This window comes from Leucoraja erinacea, chromosome 9 (assembly GCF_028641065.1).
Source record: "Leucoraja erinacea ecotype New England chromosome 9, Leri_hhj_1, whole genome shotgun sequence".
NCBI lineage: Eukaryota > Metazoa > Chordata > Chondrichthyes > Rajiformes > Rajidae > Leucoraja > Leucoraja erinaceus.
Window position 1 is genome coordinate 45,987,901 of NC_073385.1, and position 21,612 is coordinate 46,009,512.

General features: G+C 38.6%; 1 protein-coding gene across 1 annotated transcript in view; it reads right to left on the reverse strand.

Moving 5' to 3' along the window:
* LOC129700327 (RAS guanyl-releasing protein 1-like) overlaps positions 1 to 17,591 on the reverse strand; it is a 97,821-nt gene extending 80,230 nt beyond the window's left edge. Inside the window, 2 exon segments of the mRNA XM_055640721.1 lie at positions 7,850 to 8,028; positions 17,199 to 17,591. Of these exon segments, the coding sequence (XP_055496696.1) occupies positions 7,850 to 8,028; positions 17,199 to 17,272 (253 nt within the window). The 5' untranslated portion in view covers positions 17,273 to 17,591.
* Between the last annotated feature and the right edge of the window lie 4,021 nt (positions 17,592 to 21,612).

Sequence of the window (21,612 nt, forward strand, 5' to 3'; positions counted from 1 at the left end):
ATTTTTCTTATAATTTATAGTTATGTAACACAATTCCAGCTATTTGTTAGTTCCTGAGTGTCATAGTTCATGAGCCAAAGACTGTTTTTGTGCAATTCACATTATTGAAAGAAGGCTGGATCAAATGAATTTGGATAAAGTAGCAAATGACAGTGCAATCAATGAACTATAGTTGAAGAAGAGAGATGGGAACTGCAATTGGTTAAAAGAGTACAAACACAATTGGATGATATCCCAATGAAAGAACCATTGAGTAGGGTGGATCTTTCAATGAATGAATGCAGATATGGAAAACAACAGGAATTTTACATTAGATAGAACAATTCAGATTGCAATTGAAGCAGCCAATCTGCATTGCAACATTTTGTAAAATATGACTGAAATTCCGCAGTGAGAAAGCCTGCTATTTCCCAATATTACATCCCAAAGATACTTTGAAAATCACAATATATTTTTTTAATAGATTGCTCCTTAAAGTTAGCTGCTGGTATACATAGCAGTAAAATCAGAAGCCTAGTTCATGAATTGACTTTTGTTTCATGGCATGACATAATTCTGTAACTGAAAGAATCTTACCAGAATAGCTAAAAATTGGTATCAGTTGAATAGTATAAAGACATGCTGTAAGACTGATAAGGCTGTTGTACATCATGTAACATAATATAAAATTATGATCTGAAAGCAAGTATGCATCCATTGAGTAAAAAAATAATGAAATACAAAAATTAAAATCTGTACTAAAGAAATGTTTTATTGAAACTGGAAAATTCATAAAGCTTGACAAAAATGTCTCTACCTTCATATGAGGACTGAAACTCGAGGGACTTAAAATAATTAGTTATGGTCAAGTTTTGTTCGAAATCTCTTTTGTGAATTCTTTGCTATAATCCGTCTCAGCTAAAACACATATATTAGGGCATAAGGTCATAAGGAATAGTAGAATTGGGCCATTCGGCCCATCAAGCCTACTCCGCTATTCAATCATAGATCTATCACTCCCTCTTAACCCCATTCTCCTGCTTTATCTCCATAACCTCTGACTTGTACTAATCAAGAATCTATCTCTTAAGAATCTGCCTTAAAAATATCCACTGACGGCCTCCACAGCCTTCTTTGGCAAAGAATTCCACAGATTCACCACTCTCTGATTAAAGACATTTCTCCTCATCTCCTTCCTAAAAGAACATCCTTTAAGTCTGAGGCTATGACCTATAGTCCTAGTCTCTCCCACTAGTGGAAACATCGTCTCCACATCCACTCTATCCAAGCCTTTCACTATTCTATTTGTTTTAATGAGTTCCCGATTCATTCTTCTAAACACCAGCGAGTACAGGTCCAGAGCCATCAAACGCTCATTGTAGGTTAACCTACTCATTCCTGGGATCATTCTTGTAAACCTCCATTCTTGTATACATCCCTGTTTTTGTATACTCTTGAAATAAATGCTAGCATTGAGTTTGCTTTCTTTACTACTGATTCGACTTGCAGATTAACTTTTTGGGAATCCTGCACCAGCACTCCCAAGTCCCTTAGCAACTCCGATTTCTGGATTCTCACCTCATTTAGGAACTAGTCAACGCCTTTATTCCTACTACGAAAAAGCATGACCCCACACTTTGCTACACTATATTCCATCTGCCACTTTTCTGCCCACTCTCCCAACCTGTCGAAGTCCTTCTGCAGAGTCCATACTGTCTCCACACTACCTGCCCCTCTACCTATTTCTGAATCATCTGCAAACTTTGCCGCAAAGCCTTCAATCCCCTCATCCAAATTGTTAACATACAATGTGAAGAGTAGCGGCCCCAGCACCGATCCTTACGGAAGCCCTTTTAAAAAAAATATACTCTTTTATTGCCCTTCCACAGCAAACACATTCGCATAAAATGGGTTTCAGGTATAATGCTATATGTATACATCATCCACTTATGTTTGTCTTGAATTGCCTTTTTGAAATTTGTACAAAATAAATATAGAAACAGGAACACAATAAAAACTACAACCACTTAGGGAGTAATCCTTTCTTTACCATATAACCAAAAATTTGTAAAAATGTCTGGCCTATGAGGCATTACATAGTTAACCCAATTTTCTCAGCGTGACACAAATAAATCCAGTTTAAAGTTAACATATGCCGTTATTTTCTCCATTTTATAAATGTCCATTGTTATGTCCATCCATGCATTCAGAGTTGGGCTCTCCTGAGATAAACAATTTCTTTGTCAGAGCTTTTTTACCAGCTACCATCAATATATTCAGTAAGTATTTGTCTTTTTTCCACCAGTTTTCAGGTATGAGTCCAAAAAACATGGTCTTACTCTCCAGGGGCACATGACATCTAAAAATGTCTTGTAAGGCATCATGTAACTCTCTCCAAAAAATCTTTAATGACAGGGCATTCCCAGAGAACATAGTAATGTTCTGCCCATAAATTTCCACATTTTCTCCAGCAAACTGGAAGTACCCACCATAATTAGCTTTCTGAGAAGGCGTAATAAAATACCGTATCAGACTTTTCCAACTAAACTCTCTCCAGTTTTGTGGGCTGGTACACTTCCATTGATACTTCCATATTGCTGTCCATTCTTCCTCGGATATGATTATCCCTCCTTCCTTCTCCCATTTCGTTTTAATATGTAAGGTTGAGTGTGATTTAAGTTTCAGTAACCCTTTATACATACATAAAATAATTTTACTACCAGTATTTGAATTATACGCTTTCCTAAATAATCCCATCAAACCTATCCTTGACTCTGTTATTTTAACATTTTTATTAACATAGTTCCGCATCTGTAAGTATCGATAGAAGTCTTGTTTTTCTAACAGGAATTTTTCATTAAGCATTTCAAAACTTAACTATTTCATTATGTTACAAAGAGCAGTTATACGTTTAACTGTCCACTCTTTAAACCTACTATCTAATTTATTAGAAGTAAAGTCTCTGTCATATGTGCACCATTTTAGGACTGTAATGTATTCCTCTAAATTATACTCTGTTATAACTGTTTTCCATATTTTAAGAGACAATTTTACCCAAGGAGTTTCAATAGCATTTATATAGTCATGTAGGTTGCTGTCAGCTGTAATTGCTTGTACAGGAATGGCGAGTGTTCTCTCTTCAATATTTTTCCATTGAGCGTCATATGATGGGTTGTACCTGCATATCATAGGTCTTAACTGTGCTGCCTGATAATAGTTTTTGAAAGAGGGTAGACCCCCATCCCCCCATTTCTTTTATTAACTCTAAGGTTTTAAGACAGGTCCTAGGCCTTTTACCTTGCCATATATATCTTGACAATATTTTGTCCCATTCTTTAAATTGTGTTTGGTTAATCTCTCTATTGGTAGGGTCTGAAATAAATATAACAGTCTTGCCAATATGTTCGTTTTAATAGATTCAATTCTCGAGCTGAGACTTAAGAAAGGAATTAGGTTCCATCTAGCTATATCCTCCTTAATGTTTTGGTGTTTAGGTGAATAATTGCATTCTAATAGTTCTGTAAGATCCCTTGGTATAATGATGCCCAAATATTTGAGATATTCTGCTTGCCATGCCAGAGGGTACCTACTTCTGATCTCCTGATGAGCTATAGTTGTATGTAAGCAGTTGGGTTTTACCTACATTAATCTTGTATCCTGATAGTTGACCATATTGTTTGAGTGATTGCATCAATTTAGGAAAATAGTTTGTTGGTTGCCCCAAATAAATCAAAATGTCATCCGCATAACAGCCAATTTATGTTCAGTCCTTCATTGTTATCTTCATTTGTCTTATCTATTGAGCTAGTGGCTCCAGATATAATGCAAAGAGTAATGGTGACCACGCACATGCCTGTCTTGAACCCCTTTCCAGAGAAAAACTCTTTGATAAATATCCGTTAAAAAGCCTCCCTTACTGCCACTCTTTGTCTTTTGCCATCCAGCCAACCTGCTATCCATGCTAGTATCTGCCCTTTGCTACCGTGGGCTATCATCTTCCTAAGCAGCCTAACATGTGGCACCTTATTAAAGGCTTTCTGAAAATGTAAGTTAACAACATCTACTGACTCTCTTTTCTCCTGCTATTTACTTCTTCAAAGAATTACAGCAAATTTGTCAAGCAAGACCTCCCCTTCACAAAGCCATGCTGACTTTGGCCTATTTTATTGTGAACTTCTAAGTACTCCGTAACCTCATCATCTATAATGGACTTTAAAATCTTACCAACCACCGAAGTTAGACTAAGGGGCCAATAGTTCCCACTACTCTGCCCTGCTCCCTTTCTGTGCAGCAGGGTAATATTGGCAATTTTCCGATCATCTGGGACCACTCCTGACTAGTGATTCCTGAAATATCACTATCAATGCCTCCACAATCTCTAAAGCCACCTCTTTCCCTAGGGTGCAGTCCATCCAGCCCAGGTGATTTATCCACCTTCAGCCCTTTCAGCTTCCCAAGCACTTTCTCCCTAGTAATAGACACTCCACTAACTTCCACCCGGACTCTCTTGAATTTCAGGCATGTTGCTGGTGTCTCCCACTGTGAAGACTGATGCAAAAAAGTTATTCAACTCCTCTGCCATTTCTTTATTCCCCATTATCACTTCTCCTGCATCATTTTCCAGCGGTCCAATGTCCACTCTTGCCTCTTTCTTGCTCTTTATATAACTGAAGAAACTCTTGATCCACTGGCATCCCACTAATCTTTGCTAATGTTATCCACCTTCTCTTTTAGTTTTATACTGTCCTTGACTTTCCTTGTCAGCCATGGTCACCTCTTTCTCCCCCTAGAATCTTGCTTCCTCTTTGGAATGAAAAGATTCTGCATCTTCCAGGTTATTCCCAGAAGTTCCTGCCATTGCTGTTCCACCGTCATCCCTGCTAGGGTCCCCTTTCCAGTCAACTTTGGCCAGCTTCTCCCTCATGCCTCTGTAGTTCCCTTTGCCCAGCTGCAATACATCGATACATCGAATATCACCTTCTCCCTCTCAAATTGCAGATTAAAACGTATCATATTTTGGTTGCTACATCCTAATGGTTCCTTTACCTATCAAATCCGGTTCATTACATAACACTAAATCCAAAATTGCCTTATCCCTGGTAGGCTCCACTACAAGCTGCTCTCAGAATCGATCTCAGAGGCACTCTACAAATTCCCTTCCTTGGGGTTCAGTACCAATCTGATTTTCCCAGTCTGCCTGCATATTGAAATCTCCCATGACCACCGTAGCATTGCCTTTTTTACATGCCAATCTTATCTCCTGATATAACTAGTGCCCTATGTCCTGGCTACTATTTGGGGGCCTGTAAATAACTCCTATTAGGGTCTTTTTACCCTTATAATTTCTCAGCTCTATCCACCATAACTCTACATCTTCTGATTCTATGTCACCCCTCACGAAGGACTGAATTACATTCCTAACCAACAGAGCTACCCCACCCCCTCTGCCCACATTCCTGTCATTCAGATATGATGTATAATCCTGAACATTCAACTCCCAGCTCCGATCCTCTTGCAGCCAAGTCTCTGTAATTCCCACAACATCATACCTACCAATCTCTAACTGAGCACATTGGTTTATACTACACACATTCAAATACACCTTTCATTCGATATTCACCTCCCTTCTCACACCGGCCTCGATTTTACCCAACCTTCCACTCGTACCCCTTCTTGAACTTTCCGTCCCATTCATTTGGGAGACTTCTGTAACATTTCCTGCATTCTCTTTCTCTTTAACTCCACCCTTACACTTCTAATTTGTTGACCCCCCCCACTCACTATTTAGTTTAAAGCTCTATCTACAGCCCTCGTTATACAGTTTGCCAGGAGTCTGGTTCCAGTCGGGTTCAAGTGGAGTCCATCCCGTTGAAACAGTTCCCTCCTTCCCCAACACTGATGCCAATGTCCCACAAATTCAAAACCACTTCTTCTTGACTGCATATTAACAACAAATAACTTTCTTCATGAGCAAAACATTAATTTGGGATTATTCCTAAAGCCTGGCAATGTAATCCAAACTGTTTAGGATGTAGGTGCCTTTTGTTTGCTGAAACTGAGGATAAAGCAGGTATAGATTTTAAGCACCATAATCTTTAAGCACTGTAATCTTTAAGCACCTAAAACGGTATGTGCCTTGTAAAAGTATATTTCAGTACCTTGGAGTAAATGTTTGTGGCATGACATGATACATGATTTTCAAAAAGAGCTAAAATGTCATAGATTGAGACCTTTCTTCAGACTAATTTGATCTTAACAGTTAATGTCACTTTTCATTTTGCCTGATAATATTTCAGTCTACCTTAGATACATAGATACATAGAAAATAGGTGCAGGAGTAGGCCATTCGGCCCTTCGAGCCTGCACCGCCATTCAATATGATCATGGCTGATCATCCAACTCAGTATCCTGTACCTGCCTTCTCTCCATACCCCCTGATCCCATTAGCCACAAGGGCCACATCTAACTCCCTCTTAAATATAGCCAATGAACTGGCCTCAACTACCTTCTGCGGCAGAGAATTCCAGAGATTCACCACTCTCTGTGTGAAAAAAGTTTTCCTCATCTCGGTCCTAAAAGATTTCCCCCTTATCCTTAACCTGTGACCCCCTTGTTCTGGACTTCCCCAACATCGGGAACAATCTTCCCGCATCTAGCCTGTCCAACCCCTTAAGAATTTTGTAAGTTTCTACAAGATCCTCCCTCAATCTTCTAAATTCTAGCGAGTACAAACCGAGTCTATCCAGTCTTTCTTCATATGAAAGTCCTGACATCCCAGGAATCAGTCTGGTCAATGATATCTGGGACAATTAATGTTTCTGATACAGTACTCTCATAAAATAATTTGAATGGAATATGCTGGTTTACAATGTCATGGTACTATAATGCAGAAAATTGTCAGCAAAATATATAAACAATTACATATGCATTTTTCCGCATTGCTAATTTACAGTATTTAATGATAATCATTATTATTCATCAAAATGAAGTTGCCTAAAGTGACAAGAGGTATACAAAATAAAAGCAAAACATGGACTCTGTGAGCTGATCAAACTGTATTTTCTTAAACCATTGGGACTCACCAGATTCTGTGTGAGCCCTTTTCCCTGATTTAGACATGCACAAACACAAAGACCATTTTCACAAATTCATTTCAAAACGGGGACAGTTCCCATCCATGTTCCTCAAAAATGTGGCAGTATTCTGCCACTGCATGAAACAATTCTCTCACAAAGCTCAGGAAAAATAAATGTTGTGGATTCTGAATTTAATAGGAACCCATTCATTTCATGAACACTCATTTACAACCCTTTACATTTAAATGAATTATTTAGCATATGGTAGCACAAAAGAATAACCACAATAATTTTTTGAATAGTTCTCTGAATAAAGTGAAATAACAGAATGTTTACTTTATGCTATAAAAAATCTCATTAAAAAATTCCAGATATTGTTCAGAAAAGAATTAAACTGATTTTAATCATATATCCATGCATTTTAATATTTTAGCTAAATGCACTTAAAAAAAAACCCCATGCTATTCAGCTACATTGTGTGTAACCTGATTGAGATAGTTTTAAACTGTCTACATTAAAGCATTAAAATTACAATATATCAGCACTGCTTACACATTTTATAAATCTATTACTTTTATTCTGTGGAAACTAATAAACATGGTGTGATACATGTAGAATTAAATCTTTTAAAATGCTTTCATAATTCTAAAATCAGAATTATTTTATGTAACTGTTCATAAATGAATTAAACAATTCTTAATTTAAAGATATCTGTTAACAGGGTAAAAGACCGATTGATGAGACTCCTTTCTACGAAGAACAATGAGCTCCACTATAATAAAAGTAAATCTTACCAAAGGACTGAATGCAGGTGTCCAGTAAGTCATCCAGGCTGGCCCCTTTAGCTAGCTGACCAAGAGACATCATCATGCTCACCCGAGTGATCGGAGTAAGGTTTAAGCTTGATATATTATAGCTTTGCTGCTTCTGAGCAGTAGCAACTTCAAGATTTCTGCATTCTTGCTGGGGTTTCCTGGAAGATGAAACAGTAGCAGTTGGAGAAGTGTCAGATTGCTCAGCTGAATCTCACATCAGGCCCGAACACAAAAGATTAAAGCAAAACCCTCTGGAGCTGGGCTGTTAGGAACCATTACCCATTGGCAACTGAAGCAAATAAGACACATTGTGGAGGCTGTGTTTCATATGCAAATTAAAACACCACAAAAAAAGTTCACAACTTGTGAACACAGGCATGTTGTTTAAAACTAGCCAGCCACCGAATGCACAGAAGCACTGAATGACACCTACAGTGCACATGGCCATACAGCAAAATGACCTAATGCATCCTGTGATTCGCAAAAAAAACATTTGTTTATTTTGATGTATTAAAATGTAGGCATTTAGTGTAAACAGTTAATGGCATACTGGAAGTCACAATGAACATTCCATTAGCATAATTTGTTAATTTTAGCCAAAAAGGGTTACCAATACTCCTGAATAAATTGCTGTTCAAACGCTGCTGGTATACAAGACGTTAACCAACGTTATCTTTTCCAATTATTAACAATTTTTTAAGATGCAGAATTTTAAAATTGATTCTTGCCACTTTAACAATGATAAGTATTCAAGCATTTCAAGAAATACTTTTCAATCAATAACAGAGATATAAATTTTAAAAGATTGATTTTTTACTGCTCTGACAAATTGGGAACTTTCCAGTGGCTAAGATTAGGGATCTACAGATTTGGAAAAAAGCATATTCATTAGTCCTGCTTACAGCATACGTGGCCTTCTGACAGGTGCAATGTATGTAGTAACTTCTGAACTTAATTCAGGAATTGATACCTCCTATAATTATAGCCCGAGGCATAAAGTTGATTATGATCAAGAAATGCAAATTTCTTGTCCAATTATCATGAACTTTTCTAGAATGTTACACATTCAGAGTGACCTATTCTTTTTTCTATATTACCTATTTAAAATAAGAATATGAATATTCTAAATGGCAATTAAAATTTAAAAAAAAAGCCAGAAATATCCATTGGGGCCAGGCAGCATCAGCCACTGGAGCAAGATTGGCAATGCTCTTTTATGAGTGCTGAAGAAGGGATTTAATTCTAAAACATAAAATAGTATATTTTCTTCAAGAAGGTTCCCTGAACTCCTGAATGTTTCTGGTCTTGTTACCTGGTGGTCCCGTTTACCTTTAAATGAATGCAAAAATGTCTCTCATTTTCATTTTCAGACATTCCACTTGGGTTGTACAGGCCAAAGATATGAAGCCTAGATAATGTGATTGAGCTGGGGATTACTGATGTGGCCTTTTGTAATTCTTAGCTGAAAAACCATGGTCTTCTGCAATCTTCAAGGGCAGCAGTAAAGTCTATTATGCATATCATTTATGTTGAAGCCTTGATTGTCAAACGCTGGTTGAATATTTTATTGGAGATGTTCCAACTGCCTTGGCCACATCCACAACACTGACCACCTATTTGTCAAACTCACACCATTCCTTAACCAAATGGACGCTTTCTGACTACCAAATGGTTGAATAGACCATCTCCATTTAAATGAACGCGTTCAGACAAAATAAAAATAAAATGCTTTTTCTAATTGACCCAAGAATTTTGCTCCGACATTGCCAGAGGCAGCATCCTGGAGAGTATTGTTACATTCCTGGAAACCCAGAATATTGCTGTAGGATTCGTGAATCTCATTGAACATAGAACCATGATACGAGACGGCACAGAAAGAATTGTCTGTTGTCCTCAGTACAGTTTGGAAAAAACTAAAACATTCTCGCAGCAGTATAACCACGATTTTACATTTCTACGAGATCTATGTTTTACGCTGGTGAATCCCAGCTGAAGTGTTCTGATGAATGACTTAAAAGATTAACCATTTATTTCTCCATTGATGCAACTTGACCTTCAAGATATTTAGATATTTGTTACATCCAGCACCTGCAGTACTTTGAAGTGCCTCATCCTGTTTTTGTGGTGTTGATTGAACACCAGGTCCAATGAATGAATGTCTATTGGCCAAGTATGTTCATATACAAGGAATTTGCCTTGGTTCTCCACTCGCAAGTGACAACATGACATATAGTGACAATTAAGAATGACATATAAAACATTAAACATTAATAATAAAACATTATCGATTACTACTCACGGGAAAAAAAAACTGTTTTTATGTCTGGCTGTGGCAGCTTTGATAGTCCCGAGTCGCCTTCCAGAGGGAAGTGATTCAAAGAGTTTGTAGCCAGGGTGAGAGGGGTCAGAGATGATGGTTGCAGCCAACAACCTTCTCAGCTGTCGTGCTTAGTGGCTGAACCAAACCAGACCATGATAGAGAAGGAGAGGACAGACTCTACGATGGCCGTATAGAATTGGACCATCATTGCCTGTGACAGATTGTGTTTTCTCAGCTGCCGCAGGAAGTGCATCCTCTGTTGGGCATTTTGGACTGTGGAGTCGATGATGGCCCCCCATTTAAGGTCCTTGCAGATGATGGTTCCCAAGAACTAAAAAGACTCCACAGATGTGACTGTGGTGTTGTTGATAGCGAGTGGGGTGAAGGGAGGGGGAGCTCTCCTAAAGTCCACAATCAATTCCACTGTCTTAAGAGCATTGAGCTCCAGGTTGTTGTGATGGCACCAGGACGCCAGCTGTGTCATGTCCTGTATGTAGGCAGATTCCTCCCCATCCTGCGTCAGTCCAATCAGGGTTGTGTCATCCGCAATCTTGAGAAGCTTGACAGAGAAGTCTGTGGAGGTGCAGTCATTGGTGTAGAGAGAGTAGAGGAGAGGGGAGAGTACGCAGCGTTGCGGTGCTCCTATGCTGAGGGTCTGCGGGTCCGAGATGTGCTTTAAACCTTTCCCAGCCTCACATGCTGCTTCCTGTATGTCAGGAAGCTGGTGATCCACCGACAGAGGGGTGACATTGATCATTGAACATTATGTTATGTTTACAAGTGCTGACTACCTAATTGTTGTGCTGAAGTGAATGGGTAGAGGAGATGGGAGTAACAGGAGGAAATGAAATGTAAATACATGGAATAAAGGAAGAAAAAAGTATATTAAGTGATTGATTGACAGATTATGTGCTCTGTAATTTACCCTGGATGTGTCCGTTTATTTATTCCTTGAAATTTGTGTAAATTGTCCTTACACTCCAAAGGGAACCAAACCATGGTATTTGATTGATCAACATTATTAAATTATGACTTACTTCATAAGATTTTAAAGGACGCCATTGCACGGAACACATAGCAGTCAAAGTTTATTGTAATTTGCTCTCTGTAATTTACCCAAGAAATGAAGGTAATATTACTAGCGAGGTACAACAAAATATTGACCAATTATCTGGAAATCAGGTGCCGAAAACTGTGAACTGTGTTAGCCTTGTTTAAAAGAACTATTTTTGATAGAATGTGGAAACAAATGATAATGAAAATCATGTTTATTTTTAAATTCTCTTGCTTCATTTCAAATCTCTCCATGCCTTCAATATCCTCACCTCCATAAGTTTATTCAACCCCCACGATCTCAGTAGGTAAGCATCCTTTAGTTCAGGCCTCTTGATCAACTCAGATAATGTATTAGAAATTGATTAAGGAATGGGAAACAGGTGATCATTATGGGGTCAAATCAGAGTTAGGGGCATCTCAGAGATTACTGTTGGAACCATTGTTGTTTCTAATGTATACAAATTCAAAAACAATAAAAAGCAATCATATTTGTGTGGATGTCATAATGGAGGCAGCAACATTGAATAAAGCCGCTCAGAAAATACAAATAAAGTAGCCAAGGTATCGGAAGCATGAATAATGCTAGACAAAATGAATGTAAATAAGGTAAAGTGCCACACACAGAAATGAAAAGTAAGTGATACCACAAACACTGCAAATTAAATAGTGAGTAAAAAAAAGGACTGGTTCAAGATGGAGACAAACATTTTCGAACAAGTAGCAGAAAATCACTGTGCACAATACATGAGTGATGTGTGGAATATTCCTACTACCTTTAGTAGTAAACACAATGGTCTAGAATCATTTAAAAACAATTGAAAAATGTAGTGGCGCAAGAATCATTCTGGATGGATGAATCAAGATGGACAAGTCATTCGTTCAAGATGGAACTGCAGATGCTGGAAAATCGAAGGTAGACAAAACTGCTGGAGAAACTCAGCGGGTGAGGCAGCATCTATGGAGCAAAGGAAATAGGCAACGTCTGAAGAAGGGTTTTGGCCCGAAACGTTGCCTATTTCCTTCGCTCCATTGATGCTGCCTCACCCGCTGAGTTTCTCCGGAACTTTTGTCTCCCTTGGACAAGTCATTCCCTCATTCATAATTATCTTACATACAAAAAAAATTACAGGTAAGTCACTATTTCATCTGATTAAAGCATTTGCATTCCTGGAATAGATAAAAAATACAAGTATTGCATCTTCTGAGCTTGCTTAGGAGGATACTGTTGGAAAATGAGCAAACTTTGGTGGAGATTGAGGAGATGGCCACTGGTGCAGAGGAAAACATTTCCATTGAAAGGAGAGGGATGATATCATGCTGCAATAATATCTAAAACGATCCATTGAATATGGAAAAAGCAGGGTGGAAGGCAAGAACAAGTGGGGAAATGAGAATTGCTGGCAAGTCTGATGTGAAAGATGGTATTTCAGAATATGCACATCAGAAATAGAGAATATAGAAGAATGCATCAATATCCTTACGAGGGTGGGAGGAAGAGCAATCAAAGCAGGTGTGGGAGTTGGCAATCCTGAAGTGAATACTGATTGCTAGACTATTGTCATGAATAGAGATAGAGAAGTCCTGAAGGGAAAAAAGAATTGGAGATGAACCTTGTAAAGGAGGGTATAATTTGCTTGCTGACTTGACAATAGGAAAAGGTATCAAACCATTCATAAATGTCCCATAAGAGGCGAGGGACGGTACTCAATTAGGATTGAAACTAAAAGAAAAAAAATTGCCATAAAAGAGGAACCTTAAGTGGGGGACTGCTTCAGCCATTCTCGTAAGTGAGATATTTAGAACTAAATTAAACTGATGAAGTGAAACTGTAGCAAAAAACAAAGTGCTGGAGAAACTCCAAGTCAGGCAGCACCTGTGGACGGGAATGGATAGATGATGTTTTGAGTCAGGACATTTTATCAGTCTTAAAAGGGTCCTGACCCAAAATGTCATCTATCTAGTCCCCTTCACAGATGCTACTAGACCTGCAGCCTTTTTGCTTTTTGATCGCGATTTCAGTCCCTTATGTACCCAAGTCTGCAATTGAGTCTATGCTGGTTCAGAACACAGGATACAAGCTTGCTTGTGGTAGAAGCATGCAAAGCAATCAAGAAGAAATGAGCAGAAACCCGCTGACGAAAACAATTGCCTTTCTTCAAGGCCAGTATGCCTGGAAACAAAACGAGAAACTGCTGAAAAAGACACCAGGTCATACAGGAACATCTGAAAAGATGCAGGGTGACCATTTCAGGACAATGGCTTCAGAAAGGAAAAAAAGAATAATTAAAGACATTTTAGATTGAAAGAGGGGAGTGGAAGAAAGCAACTGAGACAGCAAAAGTCCGCCTGATCATCTATCTTTATTACATTCCATCCCAATCATAACACAGTGTCCAGTTTAATTTTTAATTGAGTTTAATGGAATTATGAGTAATTAATTTTACCCGGAGTCCATCCACAGGGGTGCCACTCTGATGAGCTAATTGTTAATTTTGTAATGCAATTTTGAAATGGTATTTTCAAATCTTACAGTAGATTATTGCTGCTTTTACATTGCTATAACTTTTGTCAACATTACATGTGCTTCTATGTAAAGCTCTGGTGAAAATAGCTTCATTAAAAAAAGTGTTTTTACATGGTTGTAGTACAGTTGGCCGCATGCTTTTCTCAGTTTTCTTGTTTTTCTAAACAAATTGACCTCAATAAAGTTCAAGCCACAATTTTTTTAAACCTTCCAAACTATCATCAGGTTGCATTGCTGACCTGTGTATATGTAAATTATTAGTTTCGTTAATAAGATCACATTCTGATTGTGTTTCCTTTTTATGCTTTTACTTCAATGAGATACAAAAATATTTATCTTTCCTCCGAGCATATGCATTACATTTATCCTATTCATAAGGGGAAATATATAACGTTTATCCATATTAAAATCTAAATATTATCTCAATTGTTAATTTAATTAAACCATCCAATTCTTTGAATGTAATATTTAAGTGTTACTAACATAGCTGTACAAGTATCATCCACCAGTTCTTTTTTTAGATAGTGTGAACAACATTGGCAAGAAGACACCTTGTCAAAATTGAAGTAGTCACTGTTCCCAACAGCAAAGATTATCCACTGATCAAAAATTATGCAGTTACGCCTACCATAAAATAGCTACTTACTCTCGTCAGTTTCAACCTGGTCACTCCCAATGTTTAAAGGAAGTCTTGAAATGTCATTAAGATAAGCACGAGGAACCCCTTTTCACCTTGATCACCAGAAAATACCACTGGTGGAGGGGGGGAGGGGGGGGGGGGGGGGGGGGGGGGGGGGGGGGGAGGGGGGGGGGGGGGGGGGGGGGGGGGGGGGGGGGGGGGGGGGGGGGGGGACGGACACAAATACTGATCCCAAATGATAAATGTGTACATATTGAAGGCCCAGTTCAGACTTCTTGCATCTTACTTATAGATAACTGTGCTATTTTTGATGTGGTAACTACACAAAATTTTGCCCACTGGTAAAATTAAACCTGATTTAAAGATGGTACGAAATTCCAAGGAACCATCAGAAGCACCATCGTTACCAGAAAAGGTGAAACTGCTCAGCAAGTAATTTAGAAATAAAGATTGAACTCTGATTATAACATTAAAATAATTGCTCTAATATGCTCACCAAATAATGTCAAATCAAATGATAGCTCTTAATATTGAGACTCACCAAAATTAAACTTTGAATTTTAAAATATAGAGTAGCTGTACAATATGTAAAATGGATTAAAAACAGTAGGTTTTGATAGCAAAATTACAAAGCAGCCAGCTGTATAAAATCAGTGTGACGGCATGGTGGCATATCGGTAGAGCTACTGTTTTATAGCGCCAGAGAACCGGATTCAATCCTGACTACCAGTGCTTGGCTGCATGGAGTTTGTACATTCTACCCGTGACCTGCATGGGTTTTCCACGAGACCTCCAGTTTCCTCCTACACTCTAAAGACGTGCAGGTTTGTAGGTTAATTGGCTTGGTATTAATGTGAAATTGTCCCTAATGTGTGTAGGGTAGTGTTAATATGCGGGGATCGCTGGTCAGTGCGGACTCGAGGCGAAGAGCATGTTTCCGCGCTGAATCTCTAAACTAAACTAAAAAATAGGGTTGTTTCTTTTGTTTAGTTTAGTTTAGAGATGCAGTGTGGCCCACTGAGTCCATGCCGACTAACGATCACCCGCACACTAGTTCTATGCCATCCCACTTTCACAACCTGCACACTAGGGACAAATTAACCTACAAATCTGCACTTTCTGGAATATGGGAGGAAACAAGAGCATCTAGAGAAAACACACACGGTCACAGCGCAAATGTACACACTCTATACAGACGGCACCCATTGTCATGTTCATGCCCGGGTCTCTTATGCTGTAAGGCAGCACTTCTACCCCTGTGGCACTGTGCTGCCCTTTTAGTTATTACTGTAGTTCAATGTAAGAGACTGAATTTATATGGTTGAGATAGCTTTGAAAAATATAGGTAGCATAATGGTCATGTTATTTAATTAATAATCCAGAAGATTCGGTTATAGATTCCACAAAGGATGTTGGGAACTTTAATTTGGTTAATTAATTAGTTCTACACTAAAAAACTAGACTTAGAGACAGAACTGTAATGTCTAAAATCATCTTGTTCATTTGTAGAGAATGAAATCTGGCCCTATTCACAGCAAAGTCACTGCCTTTCAACTATAAGAGGCATATATCTGTTTTTATACTTATTTCATGTCGATGAAGAATCACCTGCAACTGTTACTCTTCCCACTCCCACAATGTTCCTCTGGTGTCTCTCAATAATTTGTACACCTTCCAATATCCTTGCAACCCCTTCTATTTTTTTTCAATGTGCTGACCTATGCCAACATTGTCCGAAAGTGTGGCATAATTTTCCAGTGAACAATGATGCTACAAATTATTTCCAATGGTATATAAAGAAGATCTCAATAATTACAGTTAATCAACACAGGGATCCATTCCCAAATACTGATTGCAAAGGCCTTCTTGGAAATGGTAAGAGACTCAACAAAAAGTGTGCACAATCTTGTCGTTATAGTATTCTTTTAAAGAGCTTCAGACCACATTTCCACATCCATTTCCATCATGACCACCTATTTCCTCTGGAATATTACATGAAACTGTCTTTAATCAACTCGTCCGCAGTTAAAACTATTATTCATGCTTTTTTAATTACTAAATTTGACGATTTTAATTTACTCCTAACCCACCATCTTCATTATTTTAGAGTTATCCAAAATATTGCTGTCAATGTACAGTAGTCAATAGTGACTTCAATGACCCATTTGCATTAACCTCATTTAATTATCTCCTCAACCCCATCAATTTGATTCCACACTCACCTACACACCGGGAGCAATTTACAGCAACTAATTTATCTTCTGATCTGCGCATCTTTGGGATGTGGTAGGAAACCTGAGCACCCGGAGGGAAAGTTGCAAACTCCACATATAGCCAGAGCTGTAAGGCAGGACCTTTGCTAGCAATGCCATGGCGGCGTCTTATACTTTGCATAATTCATATTTTACAATTGTAAAACATCAAGATTTCAGAACTTACTTGTTCAGAAATCTAATGGATAATTGTACAATGGGACCCTAGAGCCATATATTGTAAATAAAACTTGATCAAACTAAATGGGGGAACAGACACAAGGAGCAGATTAGTCTACTCCTGCTCCTTGATGCAAGCGGTGACAAGCTGCCATTAATATTCTAAAGATAAGATCCATGATAAAATATTCTTATAGAATCTCTATAAAAAGTTCTGATTGAAACTTCTACACTGCAGTAGGATTATGCTTGTCAAAATCAAAATGATTCACATTAAATGCTAAGAAAAATAACTAAAGAGCAACATTATAAAAAGGAATTGCTGAGACACAAAGTACAAGCAAACAGGCACTCACTGAGTTTCTTTGATTCCCACTAATGTTCGTATATAATCCGATGGCTGACATATTGCATTTTGTCGGTATCTCATTGCTCGTACAGTGGCATAAACAATAAAATGACCGTGTTCATCTCATGCTTCTTGTGCAACAACCAATCTCTCTCGCACAACTGCTGTTAGAAGTAGCTTCTAAAGGAAATGCTTTTGTTTACGAGTGCTGTATATTTCCGACATATGAATTAAGATCTTATCATCCAGCAAGGAGGAGGTAGCTTTTGGTCTGAAGGGGATAAACATTTGCCAGTGCATGCTACATCTGTTATGTTCTCACATTAATATGCAAATAGGCTCATTTTAAGAAAACATATCTTATACATGCCTTAACAAGCAGAGGTAATTATATACTGAGGTTACTAACACATGACGTGGTAGCAATTATAATATCCAATAAACTTCAACCACTAAAATCATTATTTTCTGAATGTTACTTTTTCATAAACATTGTCAGATTTTAATAAATGTAACCAATGATAGGGGCACAACAGTATTTAGTAACCGTAGGAAGTAAGTTTAGTGACTTTAATAGAAACTATGTCAGGCCTGAAGATAGCTGATGAAATTGCAAATATTTTTTAAATTATTGCCAATTAACCTTCAGTATATCTGAAGGCTACAACTTTGATGGTGCAGTGGCACAGCAGTACAGTTGCTGTCTTAATGCGCCAGAGACCCAGGTTCGATCCTGACTATCTGTCCTGTCTGTACAAAGTTTGTGCATTCTCCCTGTGACTGCATGGGTTTTCTCCAGGTGCTCTGCTTTCCTCCCACATTCCAAAGACCTGTAAGTTTGTAGATTAATTGGCGTCTGTAAATTGTCCCTAGTGTGTAGAATAGAACTAATGTGTGGGTGATTGTTGCTCGGCCAAAGTAACTCAAAGGCCTTTCTACGCTGTATCTCTAAAAGTAAAATTTACTTTTTCAGTTTTGAAAACATTCACCTTTCCCTTCTATAATATTCCCATTTGTGGCACATATTATAGAAGACTACCTAAATGTTTTAATTGATAATATTTTATTCTAATTTTGAGCTCCAGGCTTTATGAGCTAGACCAACATTTATTTTCCATAAATAGACACAAAAAGCTGGAGAAACTCAGCAAGTCAGACAGCATGTTTGGAGAAAAGGAATAGGTGACATTTCGGGTCGACCCCAAACGTCACCTATTCCTTTTCTACAGAGATACTGCCTGACACGCTCAGTTACTCCAGCCTTTTGTGTCTATCTTCGGTTTAAACCAGCATCTGCAGTTCTTACACATTTATTATCCATCTCTAACTTCCCTTGCAAAGGTGAAAGTACTTCAACAGTACTGTTGGGGAGAGCGTTTTGGGATTTAGAATTGGCAAGGAGATACAAGGGATCTCAGATGCTGGAATCTAGAACAACAAATATAATACCAAATGGGGATACTGTGCAACTTGGAGGGAAGCTGTTGGTGGTTATGATCCAATGCAATTGCTGTTTTTGCTTTTCTTGGTGGGAAAGATTGCAGGTTTGGAAGATAACGCCGGAATATTTTAGGCAAGTAACTACAATGTATTTTGTAATGGTCGTGGCTGCATAAGAGCTGTGGACTAACTGTTGAGCTTTGCAATGTGTAAGCAAAATTAACCAGTATGCCTCTTTTGTATTGGATTACCACTACCTCCCTCACCTGATTTCTTTGTCTTTCCTGATAGATGAAGCAGAGATTAATAATTGAATGATAGCAGGGAGACGCATCTCCAGATCTGATTGGAAAGCTCCCCAACTAATTTCCAATGTTTAGCATGGCATTGTAATGTCCACATTGAGTGGTCTGATTAAGTATAAATTCCTTCCCTAAGAAGAGGGAAGATAATGTCAAACATGTACTGAAGGGTAAAACAGGAAATGCTGGTGATTTCAGCATTAAAATTAATGTTTTGAGTTGATAATGAGTTTGAGTTTCATCAAAAACTTTATTTTTTTTCTCTACACGGATGGTGCCCAATCTACTTAATATCTCCAACATTACTGCTTTTTTATATTTTAGATTGCTATCGATGTTTCTGTGGGTCACGTCTGGGCAGATAAGCTACCTACAATCTTGTACATGAATCTTTGGAATGTGGAGTGAGAGGTTGTCAGAGATTCCAGACATCTGGATTGTGAAATTACATGTTCCAGAGCAGTTGTTGACAATGGCCTTGGATAGAATATGTGGCTCAACGTTTATCAACAACATTTATAATTCTTTAACTCCCCCCTCCCCCCCCCGCCGATGTGGCCAACTATGCCTTTTCTTCGTGTTTTCTGGTACAATGCCTGCTGGATGAATATCTCCATACATTTCCAGTACTTTGGAAACGATACCATCCCATAGAATTAAGTATAACGTAACTATCCTCATTATCCTCCAACATCTCAACAATAGCAAAGCTGGGAGGCTGCGTGGTGGATGGGCTTCATATCATACAGCCATGCATTAAAAGACTGCTGTGTATCAGCATGTCAGCTGAAGGCCTTAACTGTCTTCCTGTCTATCAACTCCTCTACACTGTAAAATCCAAACATAGATTGAGTAAAACTTTCCAGAATACTTTCACACACAGTTTGCAGGATGATCCAAAGCTTCCAACTGACAATTTTTTTCAGTCTGCATCCCACTTTCATTCTGATTTATCCGTATGTGGTCTTCTACTGTTCCAACGAGGCCCAACTCAAGCTCGAAGGACAACAGCTATTCCTCTGCCCAAACATAATTAAGTATTTGGGTTTCGATAATGAATTCAACAATTTTAGTCAAATCGGTTCTTCTATTTGAATCAGAACTAACCAGTTCCAGTGCACCTCTGCAATATCAATAGTTATATTTCTATCTCCTCAGATGCTGCATGATCTGCTGAACATTTCCTGCCATCTCCTTTTGGTTTCAGATCATAGCAATAACTCTCACCTGAATTTCACTAATTTAATGTCTCACTATTTATTTTCTCTCCTTCCCATGCAACATGATGTCCATGAACACAGTACAACGTGTTTGCTAACTTGGATGGTATCATTTTTTATCCATTAATCAGGAAGCTGCAGTCTAGGCTCCATTTATGAGTTGGCAAACAAAATTTAGACTTAAGGGTCCCGACCTGAAATGTCACCTATCCATATTCTCCTGTCCCACTGAGTCTTGTGTCTTTGTGTCTTCTTTTGTAATCCAGCAGTTCCTTGTTTCTAAAATTTAGGCTGACGTGCTAGTGACGACTAAGGGAATTATCTGTGCACCATGAATAATATTCCTTCCTTAATCGTTTACCGCCAGATGACAATAGTTCATTCCTGTGGCTGCTGTTAATGGCAGGTTGATGATCCAGAATGGTTTCCTAATTTGCTTACGTAATTGTTATAGCAATTCAAAAGGAATTAATTGTAAGAAATGCTTACGGAGGGACAAAACACAAAAAATATATATATATTATTAATTATGGTATTACATTGGTTGTCTGCTGAAACGTCTGCCACCTAGACATATTCAACATAGCCTGCTTGTCACTATTAGAGATACAACAGATATTGAGTTTTCAGTTGTTATGCAACATAGTCATGGGACACTTCAAAGATTTGAAAGGTTTCAAAGGTCATTTATTGCCACATGTACCAATTAAGGTATAGTGATATGCGAATTACCTTACAGCCATAGGAGGAAAGAAAAATAAAACAACACGCATCCGTGTGGTTTGTGCACACTTGTGCATCAGAGTAAAATGTCTTGTAAACTAATTTTAGTTTTGTTTTAGAGATACAGTGCGGAAACAGGCCCTTCGGCCCACCGAGTCCGCATCAACTAGCGATCCCCACACATCCCACACTAGGGACAATTTACACATACACCAAGCCAATTAACCTACATACTTATACATCTTTGGAGCGTGGGAAGAAACCGAAGATCTCGGAGAAAACCCACGTGGTCACGGGGAGAAAGTACAAACTCCGTACACACAGTACCGTAGTCAGGATCGAACGTGGGTCTCCGATGCTGCAAGCTCTGTAAGGCAGCAATTCTACCACTGCGCCACCGTGGCCACCTAGCAGGCTGTAGCAGGCAGCAAGGAAAATAGAGCCTGTGGACTGAATGCAGTGCATCATAAAATGATCGCCCAGTCTGTACTTTGCTTTTCCAATGTAGAGATGTCCACCACACTGGATCGGGAGAGTGCAAGTGAATTGCAGCTTCACATGGAAAGAGTGTTTGCGTACCTTGGTTTTTGGGTGGTGTTTCGGGTCGAGATCCTTCTTCAGACTGATGTCAGGGGAGTGGGCGGGACAGAGAAAGAATGTAGTCGGAGACAGTAAGACTGGTGGGAGAACTGGGAAGGGGGAGGGGATGGCGAGAGAGGGAAAGCAAGGGCTATTT